Source organism: Phacochoerus africanus, chromosome 5 (assembly GCF_016906955.1).
Source record: "Phacochoerus africanus isolate WHEZ1 chromosome 5, ROS_Pafr_v1, whole genome shotgun sequence".
Classification (NCBI taxonomy): Eukaryota; Metazoa; Chordata; class Mammalia; order Artiodactyla; family Suidae; genus Phacochoerus; species Phacochoerus africanus.
Window position 1 is genome coordinate 49422920 of NC_062548.1, and position 22079 is coordinate 49444998.

The 22079-nt window shown below is 41.6% G+C and overlaps 1 protein-coding gene across 1 annotated transcript in view; it reads left to right on the plus strand.

Moving 5' to 3' along the window:
• Positions 1–3363: 3363 nt before the first annotated feature.
• BUB1 (BUB1 mitotic checkpoint serine/threonine kinase) overlaps positions 3364–22079 on the plus strand; it is a 37932-nt gene continuing 19216 nt past the window's right edge. The window contains exons 1-12 of the mRNA XM_047781209.1: positions 3364–3604; positions 8238–8297; positions 8377–8515; positions 9733–9929; positions 12358–12401; positions 13057–13157; positions 14943–14995; positions 15090–15274; positions 16770–16921; positions 18862–19121; positions 21141–21199; positions 21900–22028. Coding sequence (XP_047637165.1) covers positions 3450–3604; positions 8238–8297; positions 8377–8515; positions 9733–9929; positions 12358–12401; positions 13057–13157; positions 14943–14995; positions 15090–15274; positions 16770–16921; positions 18862–19121; positions 21141–21199; positions 21900–22028 — 1534 coding nt within the window. The 5' untranslated portion in view covers positions 3364–3449. The remainder of the gene's footprint in view (positions 3605–8237; positions 8298–8376; positions 8516–9732; positions 9930–12357; positions 12402–13056; positions 13158–14942; positions 14996–15089; positions 15275–16769; positions 16922–18861; positions 19122–21140; positions 21200–21899; positions 22029–22079) is intronic.

Genomic DNA, 22079 nt, shown 5'->3' on the forward strand with positions numbered 1-22079 from the left:
ATGAGTCTGAAAACAAATTAGCACCTTCCCAGGTTCAATGGCCATTGAAATTCTCAGAAATTCTGAGAACTCTTCCTTCTTGAGCTCCCAATCCCTACTTTCTCTCCCATTCCCTCTGTCTCTAAGGCCAGTTTAAAGTTCTACAAGTTACTGTTCTCTGCCTCTCCTGCCCACTTCTCCCTCCAGGTCCCGATTTAGTGGGAACAGGGTCAATTAACCTAAGAGGGACATTATGATGAACACGTTGACTGGGAGGGTCATTGTAACTCTCCCTCAGAATAAGAATAATGACAGACAGGACTTCCACAATTAAGGACAAGAGGGAAGGCATTGAGTAGACCAGGAAATTATTCCTAGAAACACACTGGATTCTAATAACTGCTGACAACCCTAGTACTCCTATTACTCCTAGACGTACGCACAGTGACTGGCATCCAAGCTGTATAGGGGTCATTGTGCCCTTTCCAAAGGGCAGAGCGGAAGAGTCATTCACAGTACTTTTCCCTACTCCACGAACAAGCCTTGGTGGGAGAGGAATTCCTACTAGTAGAAATGAAGATGGGGTGACAATCTCAGTGGCGTCTAGAAAACAGGGTTGAGCTAAGTACAACTACCATGAGGTCCTATGACCACAAGGACGTTTGTTCCCAAAAGGCCCAGTTTAATATCAAGATCAAGCACAGACTTCTTAATCTAGCATTTAAGATTTTTTTTTTTTTTTGTCTTTTTGCCATTTCTTGGGCTGCTCCTGCGGCATATGGAAATTCCCAGGTTAGGGGTCTAATTGGAGCTGTAGCCACCGGCCTACGCCAGAGCCACAGCAATGCGACCTGCGACCTACACCACAGCTCACGGCAACACAGGATCGTTAATCCACTAAGCAAGGGCAGGGATCGAACCCGCAACCTCATGGTTCCTAGTCGGATTCGTTAACCACTGCGCCACAATGGGAACTCATAGCATTTAAAATTTGACATCAAACCAGTCCTTCAAAAAGGATCTCCAGAAGTTCCCATAGCGGCTCAGCAGTTAACAAACCCCACTAGCATCCATAAGGATGCAAGTTCGATCCCTGGCCTCGCTCAGTGGGTTAAGGATCCAGCGTTGCTATGAGCTGTAGTGCAGGTTGCAGACATGGCTCGAATCCTGCATTGCTGTGGCTGTGGCGTAGGCCAGTGGCTACAGCTCCAATTGGACCCCTAGCCTGGGAACTTCCATATGCTGTAGCGTTGCCCCAAAAAGACAAAAGAAAAGGGGGGGGATCTCCACTGCTCATTAACAGAACTCCTCAAGGGCAATTGCCATCAGTAACCCTCATTTATACCAAGAATGATCTGCCCAGGCCCTCCCCAAACCCAGATCCTCCCCACCCTCCGCAAGGCCCAAGTCAAGCCCACACTTCCCCATGAAGATTTCTTTGACAGTCAGGCCCCATGTCCCCTCCCTGCTCTGGACTCCCCTAGCAGATAGTCTAAATCACATGTGTATTAATTTGGCATTTAATGCACATTAATTTACCACTTAGTGTTTTCTCTGTCTGTATCTTTATCTCCCAGACAAAACTACTAGAACAGGATCTATCTGGGTCAAATAAGGTTGTAAATAGGTATAAATCCAATAGCACCCAGTATATAATGGATACCCAGTCAGCATTTCCTGATTGTTCACTGATTGAGGTGCTATCAGACACAAGTTAGAAACCTGAATAGATAGATGATAGATAGAGAGATAGATAGATATGAATGATGTACAGCAGAAATTGACAGAACATTGTAAATCCACTCTAATAAAATGTTTTTTTCAAACATAGAAGACAATAGCATAAGCCAATGAATGTTTTGAGGAAAGTGGGGAAGAAAAAAAGCAGGGGCTGCAGAAGGCGTCTAAGAGCATTTGGGGAGTGGGAAAAGCATAATATATGTATTTCAAACTTGAAGTATAATCCAATAAAACCCATGAACTGGAAAGAAAAAAGAAAGAAAAGAAAACCTGAGTTAATGAAACCAAAAATGTGTTCATTCCTGTGATGGTTAGCAGAACCGAAACTTGTCTAAAGACCCCAGAGGGAGCACGCTCTGAGTAACAACCCCACAAACTGCATACTTGTGTACATCCAAATGAAGTAACATCCTGAAAGAAATTCTGGACTCTGAGAGCATCAGGAGTTCCAGAAACTGCTAATTTTTTTAAAAGGTGTTTAAATTCAGGGCCCTAAGAAAGCAAAATATCCACACAGCCTCTCTAAAAGGAAGGTAATCACAGGAATAGCTCTTTCTATTTGACTTGCATTGTCAAGTGGCTCTTGAAAGAACCTGGATAAGTAGCATGGGAAATTATTAAAAGACCAAGGGGCAGAGAAGGTTAGGCTGACTCTTTTCCAACTCACTCTCAAATCGGAAGCATCAGAGCATTGCATATTTCTTCTTAGACATCTGGGCTCCTTCACAAAGAGGTCTCTTCATTTTTGACCTTGTAATTCATAAGTTCTTGGTCTTGAGAGCTCTTAGTTCCACAGAAGATGGTGAAAGCTTTCTTGCAGCAATCCTATACCCTATCCAAACTTTTTAAAATTACCACTTAGAGGTAGGAACAGCCGCCAGTCCCTCAAGTCCTCATTACCTCCAGGACACCCACATAGCCTTTCAGATCCTTTAAATCAAGCCTAGATGCCTCCAAGGGTATCAACCCATCGCTGTCCTTTGCACATATAATTTACATAACCAACCCAGAGGTGCCTATGGACACTCCGTCAGATGGTAGCCGCCAAGCGAAAACTCACTTAGGTTTCTCCTTGGGCTTTTGATGAATCGCTCCCTAACTCAGCCACAGCCTTTTAGGCCCTGGAACTAAGACTTCATGGGCTTCAGCATCTCGGTTTTTTGGTGACAGCGACGACGACAAGGAGCAGAAAACTGTGGGAAGTGGGGAGGTGTGCCATTGATTCGGCAGGGCTCCGTTTTTACCCCACTTGCCCATCTCCTAAACCAGAGGCGGGCATGTCCGCCTGGACTTAAACCAGTCTCCACTCTACAAACGGGATTATTTTCTTCTTTCCATAAACCAGACCTGACGATTCCGGTTTACATATTTAAACAAAGGGTCGAAGAGTCAAGTCTCCGGACCTAAGGGCCGAGGCACAATTTTTTCCACCTCAGGAACCTCAGGTTAGTTATTTTGCTCCCAGGATGCCTTAATCATGTAATTATGTAAGCCATTTGCAGCTTGGACAGCCAAGGAAAAAGAAACATAAGTACAAGCTCATTCCTTGGTTTGAGCCAACAAAGAGCCTTCTGCATGCTGCGCCCGGAGTCTGAGCCCTCTCTCAGGTCACCAGGAGCTTTCAGCAGGGCTGTGCTGAGCAGTACAGGCCCTGGCGCTCGGCAGGGAGGTGGGGCTTGTCTGCCGGCAACGGCCCCGGCGATTGGCCAGCCCATCTGCGGCGGAGGCCAATGGCCAGGTGCCTGGGAAACGCTCGTTGCAGCGACTGCGGCTGCGCGGCAGATTCGAATCGGCGGCGGCTCCTCCACAGCAGCGTAGTGGGGCGGGGGGGGGGTCCGGCTGGCTCGCGTCCTCTCGCCATGGATAACCCGGAAAATGTCTTTCAGTAAGTGTCGGTCCGGTTTTGGGGTGGGGGGGGGGCGTGATTCCCGGCTGCCGGCCGCCGTGGGGCAGGGGTACCTGGGTTCGGGCCTGGCGGTCTGCAAATCCCCAGCCCGGCCCGCCCCAGACCTGCCTCCCCACCCTTTTCTTTTCCCTTCCGCCCTTTTCCTTGGCTCCGAAGTTTGTCCGCTCCCACCCGCATCCCATCCCCACCCCACCCACTCTCAGCCCACCCGCATCCTCAAACCAACCCCACCCTACCCCCGCGCCCCCTCACCCCACACCGGCTGAGCCGTGGCCCACTTTGGAGTCATGGAAGGACCGCTGACGGTGTAGCCGGGACTCTCCGCCTACACTCCGGCCCTTCGTCGGAGCTGCGGTCAGAGTGACAGATCCGGATGATTTGGACATTTCCCTCAGCGCTCCTTGCTTCTCTGTAAGAAACCCCCTCTGGGCAGATCGCGGCTGCGGAAGAAAAACGTCTAACCCAACAAAACACTAAAACTTGTTCGTAGGTTTCATGAGAAACTTTTCAAAGGCACTTATTCCAAAAATTCTAGGACAGTAGGAAGAGAGAACTTTAAATTGTAATTACCCATAATCCCACAGGGTTTTGTTTTTTTGGGAAACACGTTTGATGTCAGATATTACATGTTACAGGTGTACAATACAGTGATTAACAATTTTTAAAGGCTATACTCCATTTATAGTTATAAAATATTGGCTATAGTCCCAGTGTTGTACAATATAGCCTTGTAGCTTAGTTTATGCCTAAAAAAAGCCTTTGAATAATATACACTTTAAGGGGGAAAAAAAGTTATGTTTATTGTCATCTATGTCAACCTTCTAACAACACCTTTAAAAATCCGCATGCCTTAGTTTTTTATGACTTAGGTGATTGATCCAGACTATTTTGAAAGAATTTAAAACAGTTAAATCATATGCGAGAGGAAGTAAAACTGGTTAGTTTTGTTGTTGTTGTTTTTTTTTTGGGGGGGGGTCTTTTTAAGACCACATCAGGGCCTATGGTGATTCCCAGGCTAGGAGTCGAATCAAATCAGAGCTACAGCTGCTGGCCTATACCACAGCCACGGTAACGCCAGATCCCAGCCCTGTCTGCGACCTACACTACAGAGCATGGCAACGATGGATCCTTAACCAACTGAGCAAGGCCAGGGATTGAATCTGAGTCCTCATGGTTACTAGTCAGATTTGCTTCTGCTGAGTCATGACAGGAACTCCAAAACTGGTTAGTTTTATCAGCACCAGGGTAATTTTACTCTTTGGGATCAGAAGATTCAGATGGTTAAGTGCCATCAAAACAAAAATCTCTTTGCCTTAAGACTTTTTCCTTAGCCCAGCCTGCAAAGGACTCAACTTTAGAGGCTCATTTTCCCCCATTTTAAGAGAGGAAGATCAGATATTTCTAATCTTATTTTGACTTTCCAGAGGCTAATTTGCATGAATGAACTGGGTGTTTTAGTATTAACTTACAGCGTATTTAGGCCATATTACTAGAGAAATGTGGTAGTTATCAAAACATGAAATGTTTACTTTGGGCAGCCTATTATTATATGTATTTCAGGAGAAAGTAATTTTATAACTTAAGAACTCGTATACTGCTTATAAATTGTGGAGATTTATCTGCTATGATGCATGAGAGGGAGATTCTAAATTTAGGAATTTTTTTTTTAACTTTTAAAAAGTAAGTCATACATTTACATGGTTAAAAAACGTTTTAGAAAAATGTTCACTGCAATCTATACCCAAATGCTCTCCACCCCCTCATATGTAACTATTTTTCTAGTTTAGTTTTCAAGGGTTTCTCTTTGCAAATATAAATATTTATGTTGTAATAATATATGGACATAACTATATATATATGTGTGTGTGTGTGTGTGTGTGTGTGTGTGTGTGTGTGTGTGTGTAGGTACAGTTCCTGCCTTTATTTCACATAAAATGTAGCAGAGTGTGTACACTAATGTTTTTGATTAATAGTATCCTTGGAGATTTCAATCGATAAATTCTTTCTCATTCTTTTTTACAACTATGTGATAGTTCATGTACCACAATTGATCTAAAAAGTCCCCACTGATGGATAGTTGGGTTGTGGACAATCTTTTGCTATTAAAAGTAGTGCCATGGAGAAAAATCTTGTACATGTGGCATTTTGCTTATGTCTGTCCTCTAGATTCCCAGAAGTGATTTGCTAGATCAAAAGTAAACCCATCTGTAATTTTGGTAGATAATCCCTTGATGGGAATTGAGTACACTCACCTGCAGGCCTGTTTCCATTGCTTCCTACATATGTTGTCATGTTTTTGCAATCTGGTCAGTGAGAGTTTGTGTGTCAGTTAGGTAAATTTCTCTTAAGAGAATGGTGGTATATTTTTCTGTGGAATACCTTTTGTTCATTTTTTAAATTGGGTCGGAATTGTTTTTTTTGTAACCCCAATTTCTAGAAGCTGTTTTGTTATCCCAGTCGTTTTTGTTTGTTTTTTTTTTTTTTTTAAGATTGCACCTGCAGCGTATGGGCATATGGAAGTTCCCAGGCTAAGGATCTAATCGGAACTGCAGCTGCCAGCCCATGCCCACAGCCACAGCACTCGGGATCCAAGCTGCATCTGCCACCTATACCACAGCTTGCAGCAATACTGGATCCTTAACCCACTGAGTGAGGCCAGGGATCGAACCTGCATCCTCATACTAGTCAGGTTCTTACCCTGCTGAGCCACAACGGGAATTTCTCTTTTGACTTCTCTTGTTTTGTTTTATTTATTTGACATATAGAAGCTTTTAATTTATATAATATTAGTTGGCTTTATCTAGCTTTTCTTGTGTGGCTTCTGGATTTTGAGTCATAAGAAACATTGATTTCATTTGTATCTTGAGGTGATAGCGAAAAGAAAGTGTTACTTTCAAACTTTTTGTTCTCCCACCACCACCACCACCAACACACACGCACACACACAAAATGTTAACTCTCTGATGGAAACATGGAAGTCTTCCTTAGCTTGACTCTCTTTCACACTCAGGATGCAGTTGCATCAGCAAGACCCATTGTCTCTTTCTCCAAAACCCCAAATTTCACACTTGAACTGTTCCTACCCTGGTCCACTCACCACCCTGTCAGTGGGACTCTGCAGTAACCTCCTAACTGGTTTCCTAACTAACTTCTATTCTCATCCTTTACCCCATTCTTGGAGAAACACAATGGACATTTTAAAATGCAAATTAGATCTTGTCACCCCCCCACCTCTCTCACAGCTCTGCCTACTTAAGTAGCTGCCTGGGTCTCTAGCACTGATCAAAAATCACCCCCTTCTGGAGAAGGAAGCTTTCCTTGACCACTCTACCTAAAAATAGTAAATATTATCACACTCTTACCCCTTCTCCCATCTTTTGGGTTTTATTTTTCCCTGTGTGCTTAATGTTACTTGACAATTTTACCAGTTTCTTTTTGTTTGTTTACCCCCCTAGTACCTGGGGTCCCATAAAGAACTTTGCTTTGCTTGGTTGTGTCTTTTTAGCTGTGGTTGGGTATGCAGAAGTAGGGCAGGCAGAGTTCACAGGAGCTATAGCCCTGACTTCTGACCTCTGAGCTTTGCCATCACACGTTCTTCCTTAGAGACATCATGTTCCATTGAGGCCCAGAAAGCAAACTGTATCTAGAAGCTGTGATAAGCCTTCGCAAGCCCTCTTCAAATCTCCAGTCAAGCTCCTGAGCAGCAAGGGGAGGGTCTGGGTCAATGCCATGCCTGGGTTCCACCATAAGGAGGAGGGGCACTGCCCCTTACCATGGAGGTAGTGACAGTGGGGATCTGGGAGAGGAAAAGGAGACTCCTGGGGATAGACCTGGGGGCCTTCTTTTAGCTGCTGCTTTGTAGGGCTATTTCGGGGGCCTTGCATCTTCCTTTCTTCTAAGAAAAGACTGACTGGGAGTGCCCATCATGGCGCAGTGGTTAACGAATCCCACTAGGAACCATGAGGTTGTGGGTTCGGTCCCTGCCCTTGCTCAGTGGGTTAAGGATCCGGCGTTGCTGTGAGCTGTGGTGTAGGTTGCAGACTCGGCTCGGATCCTGCGTTGCTATGGCTCTGGCGTAGGCCGGTGGCTACAGCTCCTATTCGACCCCCAGCCAGGGAATCTCCATATGCCGCAGGAGTGGCCCAAAGAAATAGCAAAAAGAAAAAAAAAAGAAAAGACTGACCACTTCTGAGTTTTCTGATCACTAAGTAAATGCTCTTTTCCTTTTTTTTTTTTTTTTTAAGGGCCACACCCAAGGCATAGGGATGTTCCCAGGCTAGGGGTCAAATCTGAGCTGTAGCTGCTGGCCTACACCACAGCCACAGCAATGCCAGATCCAAGCCTTGTCTGTGACCTACACCACAGGTCTTGGCAATGCCAGATCCTTAACCCACTGAGCGAGGCCAGGGATCGAACCTGCAGCCTCATGGATGTTAGATTTGTTCCCGCTGAACCATGATAGGAACTCCTGCTCTTTTCATTTTTACATAGCATTTGAATTGGTGTTTAAGATTTAGACTTCAAGGTGTATAAATGATAAATATAAAATGAAATACATTTGCTTTTAGAAATTATCCCTAGTAATCCTAGTGCATGTTTTTCTCTATTCTAGAATGTTTGAAGCCCATATGCAGAGCTACAAGGGTGATGACCCACTTGGTGAATGGGAAAGGTTAGTATTTAGTTTATTTTTTTTTCTGTAAACAAACTATATGCTACCCTGAAAATTAATATTATCCATATTTTTCTAGTTATGTGCGATGGGTAGAAGAGAATTTTCCTGAGAATAAAGAATACTTGACAACTTTATTAGAGCATCTAATGAAGGAATTTTTAGATAAGAAGAGATACCACAGTGACCCAAGGTTCATCAATTATTGTTTAAAATTTGTAAGTATACTTTCAGATGTATAGTCATATCTCTAGTCATGGTGTACTTTGCTTTTTACCCCAGATTTTAAGATCATTTTAGACTGTCTTTTATTTTGATTCCTTATGTTTCCAGTCATAAATTCTTTTAGGTTGTATGGCCAGAGACATGTATTTTACAATCTTTTAGCTTCTGTATTGTGGAATCAGTGATTCAATTTTAAAATCCTTCTCTGTGTATGAAGTCTGAAATGTGACAACATGAGGTAGAAACCATTAAACTACAAAAAGGTTTGTTGGATGAGAAGTGTGTTTAGGGAAGGAGAAATAATCAGGCATTCCCAAGTACTATGAGGGTTCCTGGGAGTAAATTAAATTTATCATGAATAATTAAGAAAATATTAACTCTCAGAAATGGAATTTAGTACTAAAGGAGAAGGCTGCCTCAGATTACGCTTTAAAAGATTGTCTCCTCATTCTTGAAATAAAGGCTTGGGGGCACAAGTTCTAGTAATAAAATCAAGAATGGAGGAGTTCCCGCTATGGCTCAATGGAGATAGGCAGCACCAGAATGCAGGTTTGGTCCCCAGCCGAGCACAGAATCTGCTGTTGCTGCAACTCTGGTATAGGTCACAACTGTGACTTGAATCTGACTTCTGGCCCAGGAATTCCATAAGGTGTGGGGTGGCCAAAAAAAAAAAGAGAGAGAGAGAGAGAATGAAGTTGAACCCTTACCTTATCTCCTAGATAAAAACTAACTCATAATGGATTGAAGACCTAAAATTAAGAGTTCAAACTATTAAACTCATAGAAGAAAACATCACAGGAAACTTCATGATACTGAATTTGGAACTGAATTATTAGATATGACACCAAAAGCACAGGCCAGGAAAAAAAAAAAGAATGAAGTAGATAGGGTGCACATGGATTTGTTCACTAAATTTGAACATATGAGGATTAAAGACACCCTATGGAACTCACACTAGGATACCTTTATTTAATGCATTAGGACTGATACCTTGGGAAGTGGTGTGGGTTTTTAGGGGACATCGAACATCAAGGAAAGGGATGAGCTTATCTTGGAGGCTTGTCATCAGAGGACCACCCAGGCCTTCCCCTGCACAGTCCACATCCTAAAGCTTCAGTGGAGATGAGTGCTGAAGGCTGCCTGGACCCTGGGCCACACCGAGACCGGCAGTTCCTTTGTTCTCAGGTCTGTCTGCTTTGGCTTTCTGCAGGCCGAGTACAACAGTGACCTTCATCAGTTTTTTGAGTTTCTCCACAACCATGGTGTCGGGATCCGGTCAGCTCCTCTGTACATAGCCTGGGCTGGTCATCTGGAAGGCCAGGGAGAATGGCAGCAAGCCAGCACTGTTTTTCACAGAGGAATTCAAAACCAGGCTGAACCTAGAGAGCTGCTGCAACAGCAGTACAGGTAGTTTGAAAGTAAAACTTCACACAGTGTTTCCTACCTTGAAATATAATGTTTGCTCTTAGAAGATTTTTCATGTTATCTGTTTGTACAGGGAAATCCTTCTCATTGGGGAAAATAAGGATACATGGAATCATGTATGAAAATATTACTGTTAACATTTTCATGCATTTCTTTCCCATGCCTGTGTGTGTGCTTTAGTGTCTGTATTTTAATAGTAAACTGTACTGTATGTCTGGTTATAGATACTGAGCTTTATACTGCTCTTAAGAAATTATGCACTTTCATAGTACTTACAAGTGGTTACAAAATCTATTCCAGAGCTATGTCATAATTTAATTGTTCTCCAGTGGAACTTTTGTTTCCAACATTTTGATTTTTATAAAGAACATAAAAATTGTTCACAATTTTTAATTTTTTCAGTGACTAAATAATCTTATTTTGGGTGTATGTATATACACCTTAAGACAGAAAACTAAAGAACAGAAGAAACGCAGTGATTTAGTTGGCATTTTTTTCTCCACTTACAATAGGATTGCAGGCATATTTTACATACATATGTGGCCCTGTGTCAAGATCTCTTTTCTTCTTCATAAAAGTATTTCCTATTTTTATCTAGTTCCTTCTTATAGATTTTCAGAATTGAAACTATAGAGTCAAATGGTGTATGAAGGGTGTTCAGGCTTGTGGTGCCTGTAACCAAATTACCTGTTCAAAAGGTGGTACACGTGTCCCGTCTCTAGCTTCTCTCACTACAGCATTTACCAGCTCTTAATATACTCATTGTTTTCAGCTTTGCTCCAGTGCTCATGCTCTTTTTATTTATTTTTTATTTATTTATTTATATGTTTGTCTTTGTGCCATTTCTTGGGCCGCTCCCGCAGCATATGGAGGTTCCCAGGCTAGGGGTCTTAATTGGAGCTGTAGCTGCCAGCCTATGCCAGAGCCACAGCAACGCAGGATCCGAGCAGCGTCTGCGACCTACACCACAGCTCACAGCAACGCCGGATCGTTAATCCACTAAGCAAGGGCAGGGATAGAACCCGCAACCTCATGGTTCCTAGTCGGATTCATTAACCACTGCACCACGACGGGAACTCCTTTTTTTTTTTGCTCTTTTTAAACTTTATTATGAGAATTTTCAAGTACACATTAAACAAAGAAAAAGTAATACAATGAGCCTCCATTTGCTTATCACTTACTTTTAATACTTATTAACATTTGATCATGTTGTGCTGAAGGATATAAAGCAGTTCCAAGACAGCAAAGTATTTTACCCCAAACACTTCCTTAAACATCTCAAGAAGGTGATTTCTTACAGAATCTTACATCATTTTCACACCTAACAAAATGAGTAATAATTCTTTAATACCTAATTTTTAGTCATTCCTCATTATGTGAAATGTTTTGTTTTGTTTTGTTTTTTTAACCACTGGTTTGTTTGAATTAAGAGTCAGACAGCATTTGACATTTGGTTGTATATCTCATTGTGTCTTCATACTACACACTCCTGCTCACATATACCCAAAAATGTTGGGCTTGAAAGTTGTATATTACATGACAGGTTGATTGATGTGTAAAGATGCTGAAATGACATTTTTAACAAGTTTTTGGAGTTCCTGCTATGGAGCAGTGGGTTAAGAATCCAACTGCAGTGGCTGGGGTTTGATCCCCGGCCCAGCATAGTGGATTAAAGAATCTGGTGTTGCCACAGCAGTGGAGAAGTTCACAGCTGTGGCTTGGATTCAGTCCCTGGCCCAGAAACTTGCACATGCTGTGGGTGCAACCATAAAAAAGAAGTTGTCACAGCATGAACACTAATATATCTGCTTTTTAAAGTAGTTCTGTACTTTCACATCTTCCTTCAAAACAATATACCATCTATTGTGTTCCAGATGTAGAGAATGCCTAAAACTAGCATTCCAATACCGCATGTTATATATAATACATGCATACTTGATACCCACAGAGAAGGAGGGTGCATTTTTATATGAATTTAAGGAATACATAAACTGGAAAAAAGGAGGAACTTTTCTAATATAAATGTACTAGGGGATTTCCCACTGTGGTGCAATGGATTGGCAGCATCTCTGAAGCACTGGGACATTCAGTCCCTGGTTTGGCATGGTAGATTAAGGATCCACTGCAGCTCAGATCTGATCTCTGGCCCAGGAAGTCCATATGCTGTGGAGTGGCAGAAAAAAAAAGGAAAAAAATAAAATGTGTGTGTGTGTACTGGTTTGAAGACAATCCAAGAATCTTTTTTTTTTTTTTTTAATTTTGTAGCAACTCCAAATTTATACTTTCTCTTAACCTCAATCTCAACTATCTTATAGTAAACTGTTTAACATGTTCGGATTTCATTTTAATCTAAATACATACTTAACTCTAAGTTATAGTCTATATTGATACCATCCCTGCTATCTTTTAGGTTGTTTCAGACACACCTTGCGGAAACCCATTTACCGACTCAAGGTAAAATAATGCTTTCTAAAATGTCCAAAGTGTTGGTAATTTGTCTTTGATTTTTCACTGCTGTTTTTTTTTTTTTCCCATGAAAAACATCCATCTGGTATTTATTGACTGTATTGTCTTAGGCAGGGAAAGCACTCTGCTAATAATAATGCCTGATAAATAGCCCTGGGGATCGGGGGGGCTCTACCTTATCACTTTAAAAGAAAAACTCACAAGAAAAACTTGGTGTTCACTTGTATTTTTAGTTTTTTTGTTTTTAAATAAGAATTGCCCTAAATAGAGGACAGTAGTTACTCTGGAGTACATCTGTTCTGAATGGAATCAAATGTGTTTAATACAACTTTTAAAGATGTATAGTAATTTTTTGTAGAAATATAGACATCATTGCAACATTAAGCATCCTATCCTGTAGTTTAAAATAATGAGAGTTTACATTTCTTTCAGAGACTTCCTTGGGCATTTTGAATTGATTAGAAAATTGTCCCTACAATATTTATCTTATTTATAAAGTATTTTAGTTACATTTTCTGAGACAGTGTAAATGAGTTTAATTTTTAATGTTTCTTTTTGGAAGATGAGGGGATGTATTTGTAATAATTTTGTTTAATATGATTTTACCCTTATTTCTTTTTGTTTCATCCTTTTCCCTTTATAGCGAGAATTTTAGAACCTCTGCATGATGCTCAGATTATAAACCAAATGGTAACATCAAAATCAAATCCAGGAAATAACTCAGCCTGTGTTTCTAAAAAGCAGGTAATAATAATTGTGGTTCATGTGGCAACTGCAAAGGGTACTGAACAGTCATCTGACTGCCATCCACATTTGCTTGGGCATCTCACTTGTCTCCCAAGACCCTAACCCCCACATCAGCTGCCTGCTCTGGGGCACCTTTCTGGGCCTGTCATCATCTGCCACTGCTCACCTCAAATAAAAGAACTCACTGTCCGACTATAACTTTCTGTACTTGTCTGAGCTCAGGACCCCCACTCCATGGCCTCCTGTCTCACCTCCCCAACAGCCTCTCTCCCCTGTCCTGTATGCCTGCCTTTCACAGGCCCAGGATCCCCTGTCCTGTTCATACCCACTTGGAGGCCCCACTTAAAAGCACTCAGAGCTTGGAACTTAACCTCACCAGGGTTTTTAACTCACTAGCAATTATGTTTCCAGTGTCACAGTTCACTCTTTACCTCTTATGTATTGCTTATATTTCCCATTTTTCTCTCTAATGCCAAATTGTAATGATTTTAAACTTCTTTCCACTTTCCTCAAACTGGGGACCTGGCTACGTCTAACCTCTCCCTCAGGAGCTGGCAAAAATACTATTTCAGTGAAACAGCAGAAGCCATCAAATGACCCCTGTCCATTTTTGTTACCAACCAATAAGTTACTGCACACCTCTCTGCCCTCACAGTGTGGGGAGGTGGCCTTCCACTGTGTTTGGCTTTTGTCCCCCTCAAGGTTTTTGCCCTGTTGAGATCTCTTCTGCTCTGATGGCTTATCAGCTTATTTCCTATCATATTTCCTCTTGTACCTCTAGTACCATTGCACTTTCAGAGTTTGCTAAGGACCTTCTTTAAGCTAAGTCCCGTGGAAATGCCTCTTTCTCTGTGTACATGTGCAAGTTTTATTAATTTAACACATTCTGAAAAGTACAATATGAATTTCTAACTTTGGCAGATACTGAGACTCCCCCAGTTTACCTCCTACCCATGTTTGCCAGTCTCATTTTTTCCTGCTGCCCTGACTATCAGTTTCTAGGCTGTGGAGATGGGTCTTGTTCACAGTCACTTCCCAAGACCTAGCTTAGTACCTGACATATATGAGATGTTCAGTAAATACTTCTCTAGTGAGTGAATGCTAGTATTGGAAACTTCTGAGCATAGACTAGTACCAGAAGAAAGTTTTAATGTTTTTGTCGTTGTTGTCGTTGTTGTTGTTGTTGTTGTTGTTGTTGTTGCTATTTCTTGGGCCGCTCCCGCAGCATATGGAGGTTCCCAGGCTAGGGGTTGAATTGGAGCTGTAGCCACCGGCCTACGCCAGAGCCACAGCAACGCGGGATCCGAGCCGCATCTGCAACCTACACCACAGCTCACGGCAACGCCGGATCCTTAACCCACTGAGCAAGGGCAGGGACCGAACCCGCAACCTCATGGTTCCTAGTCGGATTCGTTAACCACTGCGCCACGACGGGAACTCCCTAATGTTTTTTTTTTTTAATGTAGCTATTTGGAAGTTAATTTCATTATATTTAGGTGCTGTGGTTCAGCGCCTAGACTATGAATCAAAGGAAAATAAGTGCCCTTCTCTACTACTAAGGATATTTTTTTAAATCACTTTCTTACTGGGCTCTAGTTGCATAAGTTATCATAAGAGTAATAATGCAGACCAAAGCTTCAGGTATTAATTGTAACTTTAAAGACAGTAGGTAAGTCTTGATGATTAAGGGATCCCTCAAGTGTTTTCCTATTGCTTTGTGAAGCAATTTGGATGATGGTTTCTTTTCAGATAAGTGAGTGCTTTTCTTCTCTGTCTTTTTAGGGTTCAGAGCTATCTGGAGTAATATCTTCAGCTTGTGATAAAGAGCCGAATATGCAAGTACAATCTGTGTATTAATCTATCACTTGGTTTCCTTCAAGGGCTGCTTCAATATGCTGTTTGTAAATAATGTATTTTTCCCCATTTTAGGGAACAAAGGGTGATCATGATTTCTAAATCAGAATATTCTGCACACTCATCTTCGGCGGCCAAAACTGACATTCAGCAGGTTGTTATGTATTGCAAGGAGAAGCTTATTTGTGGAGAATCAGAATTTTCCTTTGAAGAACTGAGAGCCCAGAAATACAATCAGCGGAGGAAACATGAGCAATGGGGTATTTCACCTACACAATTTGAGATATACTCTGTCCCTTAAAAATAACACTCATCTCCAAGTAATTACATTTGGAGCAGATAATTGACTACTGAAAGAATCAGGGTGGGGGGGGGTGGAAACAACTGTCTAGCTTATCCTGTTGGAAGCCTAGAAGTCTTTGTTAAATATTAGTGTAGCAACCACATTTTCTTGACAGCAAAGCTCAGAGTTGAAACAGCAGTAAAATACAAATCCATGCCTGCATTGCCTTAACTTGTAGTGAAATGGTAAATAATTTTTAACCTTTCATATATTATCTGTGTGGACTTGAACTTCTGCATATAGCAATTCTAAATCTCTGGGTCTGTTATTTGTACTGTGAAAGGATTAGGTTGGGAACTAGAGTTGAGAAGAGCTTTTTCAAGATCTGCAACTGGTATAAATAAGACATTCGAGGGTCCTCTGATCAAAGTGCCATGTTATTCATGGCTGTACTGTGTGGTGGATCAAGCCTCCCTGCCAGTGTTGACCCTTGCCTGTGCTCTGACAATGTGGACCTCAGAGGAAAATGCGCCTCTGTCCCACTCAGGGCTTCTACACCATCTGTGGATTTGTGCTGTGCCCACTCTGTAGGCCACTTTTTGTTTTCTTTATTTCTCCTCTGGTTGATAGCTGAGAGGACAGGCCGTTGACACACATGCAGGACACTTTTGTGCCATGCACAGATGCTGATGTCTGAGCTGGACCGTGTGATTCACACTGCTGTGGTTATGTTAACCAGTTATCGGGAGTGGGACTGATGGCAGTGTACGCGACACAATGACCTTTCAGTGCACTTTACTCTTATTCCTTCTTAGAAAGCACCTAGAGAGTTAGAGCTTTTAAAAACAGTCCCATTCTTCAAATGATTTGCAGTCATGATTGTTCTCCAAGAAGTGCTTGGTATCATACCATGCTGTTACCAAGTACTTTTGTTGCGCATGTAAATTTTTATAAATTGCGTGCCCTGAACTCAAACATAACTGTGCTGAGGGTAGGTAAAAACTCTAAATGGAAAGTAATACATATTTCAGTTCTAATAACCTAGTACAGGGAGTTCCCATTGTGGCTTAGTGGTTAATGAATCTGACAAGGAACCATGAGGTTGTGGGTTCGATCCCTGGCCTTGCTCAGTTAAGGGTTAAGGATCCGGTGTTGCCGTGAGCTGTGGTGTAGGTTGCAGACGCGGCTCAGACACCGCGTTGCTGTGGCTCTGGTGCAGTCTGGCAGCTGCAGCTCCAATTAGACCCCTAGCCTGGGAACCTCCATATGCCACAGAAGGGGCCCTAGAAAAGGCAAAAAGACAAAAAACAAACAAACAAACAAAACAAACAAACAAACAAAAAGCGAGTACACATGGAAAACACTAGTTAAAAAACTTGCCATCCTAAAATTAACGTTTTACTGCTTTTACATAAATTCCTCTGATGACCCGAATTTAAATTTTGCATGCAAACCATTTGTCTTTCCTAAAGTCCATGAAGACAGGCATTATATGAAAAGGAAAGAAGCAAATGCTTTTGAAGAACAACTATTAAAACAGAAAATGGATGAACTTCATAAGAAATTGCACCAAGTGGTGGAGCTGTCGCATGAGAACCCGCCTTCCTCCCAGGACAGGTCTGAGGTGTGTGCTCTTCCCCAAGGCTTCCCGAGACCAGTACAGCAATTTCTGTTGCAATCAGCTCTTTTCTGTCCTCTAATTTTAGAATTAATTCTGATGTCAGTTTAGTTACTAGCTTTCCAAATTTTTTTCCCCCAGCAGTGGGGGAAGACTCAATCTCATACACTTCCAGACAACAGAGGTCACATTTAATGAGCCAAGCATCAGACACTGGGTTTCTCAACAGCAACACAAAAAGGTGTTCAAAATGTAGAATAAGAAAGGAAGTTACAGAACAGAATATGTAGTGTGTTTTTATATGTGTGTGTATCTCAGTGGGGGCTACATATTTCTGTATTTATGTATTAGTCCTTTTTCTGATTTTTCTTTTTTGGTACAATGACTGTATATGTAATGGAAATTCAGATATAATGATTTCATTAATTTGTGTTGAGAAGCCAGCACACACTGCAAGAATGGGTCTCAGGACCTGTTTATCCTACAGACTTCCTGTTGCCTCCTTCCTGTTTTCAGCTCCACTTTCACTTCCATTCTGAAATGTGTTCAAATTTCTGGACGTCTCTCCAAGTGCCATTTTAATGTGTTAGGATTCCTTCATCATCGTTTTGGTCAGGTTTGCGGAGAGGAAGTAGATGATAAAGCAGGGGTTTAAGCCACTGATTTTCACCATAAACCTCTCTTTGTGAATTTATTTTTATATATGATTGGTATAAGGGTATATTTTTCCAATTGGGTCTCCAGTTGTTCCTAAATCATTTATTGACCAGCTCAGCTTTTCCCTATTGGTATATAATATCTTTATCACATACTAAATTTTTAATATATAAGACCTATTTCTAAAATAATTCTTTGTTTTGGTCAATAGGTTTCTTCTTGATCACTCCACATTATGTTTACTACAGCTTTGTTGTGTGTTTTGATAGTCTATTATTATTTTTTATTAATGTACTTCAGAAATGAATATTATGATTATTTTTAATCTTTACTAATTTCATAGGTGAGGAAATGGTATAGGTTATTTTTAATTATCTTTTTGATAACTAGTAAGAATAAATTTTATATTTTGTCCATTTATCTGTGAAATAACTATTCTTGTGGTAGATATTTGGTGCTTTTCTTTCTTTCCTTTTTTTTTTTTTAAATGGCTGCACCCTCAGTGTATGGAGGTTCCCGGGCCAGGGATTGAACCTGAGCTGCAGCTGTAACGCAGGCCACAACTGTGGCAATGCTGGATCCTTTAACCCACTGTGCCAGGCTAAGGATCAAATTCTGCACCTCTGTGGTGACCTGAGCCGTTGCAGTCAGGTTCTTAACCCACTGTGCCACAGCAGGAACTCCTGATGCTTTTCTTAACAATTTGTGAGAACACTTTTACAGGGCGAGGAATTAACTCTTTGTCTTTTAACTTGGCAACATGAGAGTGTACATGTACAGTCAGAGGAGTACATGAGTGAAACAGTAAAGGCTTTAAGTTAAAGGCCTGTGTCCTGCCCATTGTGAGCCATGCTTTTGTGGCAGCTAGTGCCATTTATCATCACGGTTCCTAGTCATTCAAGAGAAAATGGCTACCAAGGGTATCTTAATGGAAGGAACACCATTATGAGCCTTTGATAATATTGATTTGTTAGTCTTTTCCGAAAATTAAGTAAAGACAAACAGAACAGTTCTTAAATACTGATAAATGGCCAGGACTGATATTTTGGTGAAGTGTGAGCTGCCCATTGAGTCTGTGGTTGAGAAGCTACAAAAGCATCCAGCACATAGAGTGGCCTTTGTGGTTGTTGTTTACTGTGCATTTCAGAGCACCTGGCAGGGTAAGGGGCTGCCTCAGGAGAAAAGGAAGCTGTAGGAGACAGATGCCATTCTTTGAAAAGCTGTAATACCTAATTAATAACATTCTGGACCTCATGGCTTTGTTTTTGTTTGTTTGCTTCATATGAAAGGTTAATCTAGCACAGGTAGGGCTGCATGCAGGCTCCCTGCAGGAGCTTGGAGCACCGAGTCTACCAGCTGTCAATCAGCAGCCATCAAAGAATGCAGGAGAGAAACCCAGGGAGGCACCTCCTGTTGTTCCTCTTACAACAAATGCTGTCACCGCTACTTTGGTGTCTCCAGCCATCAACCAGAGTGTAGCTCCCCTGGTTCTTCTGACAGCCCAACCAGTGACAGATACCATGTTTACAGTGACCGACAAAGCTGCCAGGTAAGTCAAAGATAGCCCTAGAGATGATTATGGGAAGGGCATCCGGCAACTTCTTTATGTGACTTGCAATATCAAGAGCCATATACAAATGATGGATGAGTCCCTTTCTTTGGCGTCGCCTATAGCACATGGAAGTTCCTGGGACAGGGATCAAACCCACACTAAAGCTGTGACCCAAACTGCTGTAGCGACAATGCCAGATCCTTAACCTGCTATTCCACAAGGGAACTCTGAGTCCTGTTTTTTAAAATACTTTTTCAGTGGGCATGTAGTAGAAAAACTAAGTTATGGAAACATTAGCCCCAACTCGTTCATTGGGGGAGTTCCTGTCGTGGCTCAGTGGAAATGAATCTGACTAGCATTCATGAGGATGCAAGTTCTATCCCTGCCTTGCTCAGTGGGTTAAGGATCTGGCGTTGCCATGAGCTGCAGTGTAGGTGTGGCTCAGATCTGGCATTGCTGTGGCTGTGGTGTAGGCCGGCAGCCACAGCTCCTATTCGACCCCTAGCCTGGGAACCTCCATATGCCACAGGTGCAGCCCTAAAAAGAAGCAAAAAAAAAAGTTTTGATACCCTGAAACTAAACAATCTTTATTTAACTGAAGAATATACAGCTGAAATTGCCTTTGCTTACCAGCTTTGGCTGAGTATATATAGAGATATTACAATCCAGATAGTTCCTTAACATTTGTTCTCCCCATGTTCCTTCTGCTGTCCCACTGGGAGTAGTTTGAGATTAATTTTCTTTACACAATATGCCAAAAACTCTGTTTACTGTTATGGAAGTTTTTTCCTCCAATTTTGAGCAATTTTCCTAGATTGCAGAAATTACAATTAATGTCATATCATTTGTTTATATTTTTATCTTCAATCGCTTTGGTGTTCTTTCTCTTTTTTTTAAACATATAAAAATGTATTGTTCCAGGAGGAAAAATAAAAGCCACAATGTAACCCACATCCTCCTCTTGGGCTAAACCCCTTTATAAGTACTAGTCCTCTTCAGTGTCCAAGGTCCACTTTTATCAGTGGTGTCTCCTGGAAGTAAGACTTTAAATCATCATGCTTTTTCAGTCACATTAGAATAATAATTCAGACCTGTGTCCTGTATGACACCATGCATATAAAAAGAGGACTGTTGTGTGGGGGCTATGACTTCATTAATTCTTCATTTGCAAGATCATAAAATGGTCAAAACAGCAACAGTGATGGGTTCTGCAGACAGGATGGGTGTCCAGCAGTCCTTTATAAAATGGGGAAACTCTTTAACCTAGCGATCATTCAGATCTCAGTCAGAAGCTGAGAGTGACCCTGGCCTCAGCCCAGGCGAGGGCCAGAATGGACAGCTGACCACAGCAGAAAAAGGGCACCCTTCTCTTATATCTCATATAAAGTTCATCTTTTTATGACAGTTTAATGGGGAATTTGTAGAATTAAAAGTGCTTTGCACTATCTACTTTTCACCCTTAAAGGGAGCAATGGTAAATAGACAGATGAAGTCCACTCCCACGACTGTACCTAAAACAAACTGTGATATAAATGTCTCAGGCACCACTTTCCCTTTGTTGACAACTGTTGGGGTCTAGAAAACAGTGCACTGTGGCCACCTGCTTGTCACAGGAGGGGTGGCCCATGCAGTGAAAGCACTAGTGCTGGCCTGTGTCACGGCTAAGGAAGAGCTGAACAAGGCCCCTAGATCCAGAGCTGCATGGTAGCCCTTCAGCCAGTGTTGTCAGTGGGATCATTTGAATCAGAGAAGCTGCAATCCTGCCCCACCCTATGTAAGAACGATTAGCAGTTGTTAAAGTACAGAATCACTCCGTCAAGCGAACGTTCATACCTGGACTTCATCTGTGAGAATTATTGTCCTCAAAGGGAAATAAAAGAAACAATAAAACATTTTATTCACTTACACTAAACCTAGGCAGTCCCATCTGTGTTGTAACAACAGGCTCATAATTGCTGAAATTTTTACCCTTCTTTCTTGATACTTTAGTTTTACCTCAGGAGTTTTCTCTTCCAGATGTATGAATCGAAGTACTCATGAATTCAAGCCACAGAATGGAGCAGAGATGAAAGAAGGTAACATCTAATTATAATACATTTGTTTCTAACCCGTTTGCCCAGACTTGTCCAGCTTGCTCAGAGATCTGTTTGGTAGCTGTAGTTCATGACATCTTTAGACCGTAATGAACCTGAGTATGGGCTTTCCTGCTCTTAGTGTGCAGGGGTTCAGTAAGCCACAGACCATTTCAAGTATGAAGGTTGAAATCCACTTGGTAGTCCCATCTTAGTAATTAGTATCCTTTGGAAGCTTGATCTGTGAAAACTTTTCTATTAAATTTCTCAGAAGATTTATCTAAAACAAGAGTCATCTTTAATATATTGTGAGGAAGAAAAGGTGATTAAAAGATTATTTAGGAGTGTTATACTTCTGTTTGATACTACTTCGTTAGAAGTATTTGCATAAAAGTAAACTTTATAAGACATCACTCCCCCATCCCTCCATGTTACTGACATTTTTTTCCAGTGACGGTTTAGTGGGAACAGAACTACTCAGCAAAGCAGGCGACGCCTGCATTTAACCAGGACCTAACTGAGCAGGCAGATGCCAGGCACTATTCTAGGTGGTAAGGGGTACGGTCAGAACAGAAAGGACAAAAAATCCCTACCCACGCCAAGGAAGAAAAGGAAGTATAGAGTAAGTTTCTTAAATTGTGTGCTTTCTAAATTATTCTGATTTCTCCACTGATATTGCATTTTGTCCCCATTTCTTTAATAGGGTGTGAAACACATAAGGTTGTTAATACAAGTTCTTTTCACACCACTCCGAACACATCACTGGGACTGGTTCAGGCAACACCATCCAAAGTGCAGCCATCCCCCACCGTGCACACAAAAGAAGCATTAGGTATGTACAGCTTTGTGTTTGAATGGGTATCATCGAATTAATGAGATGAAT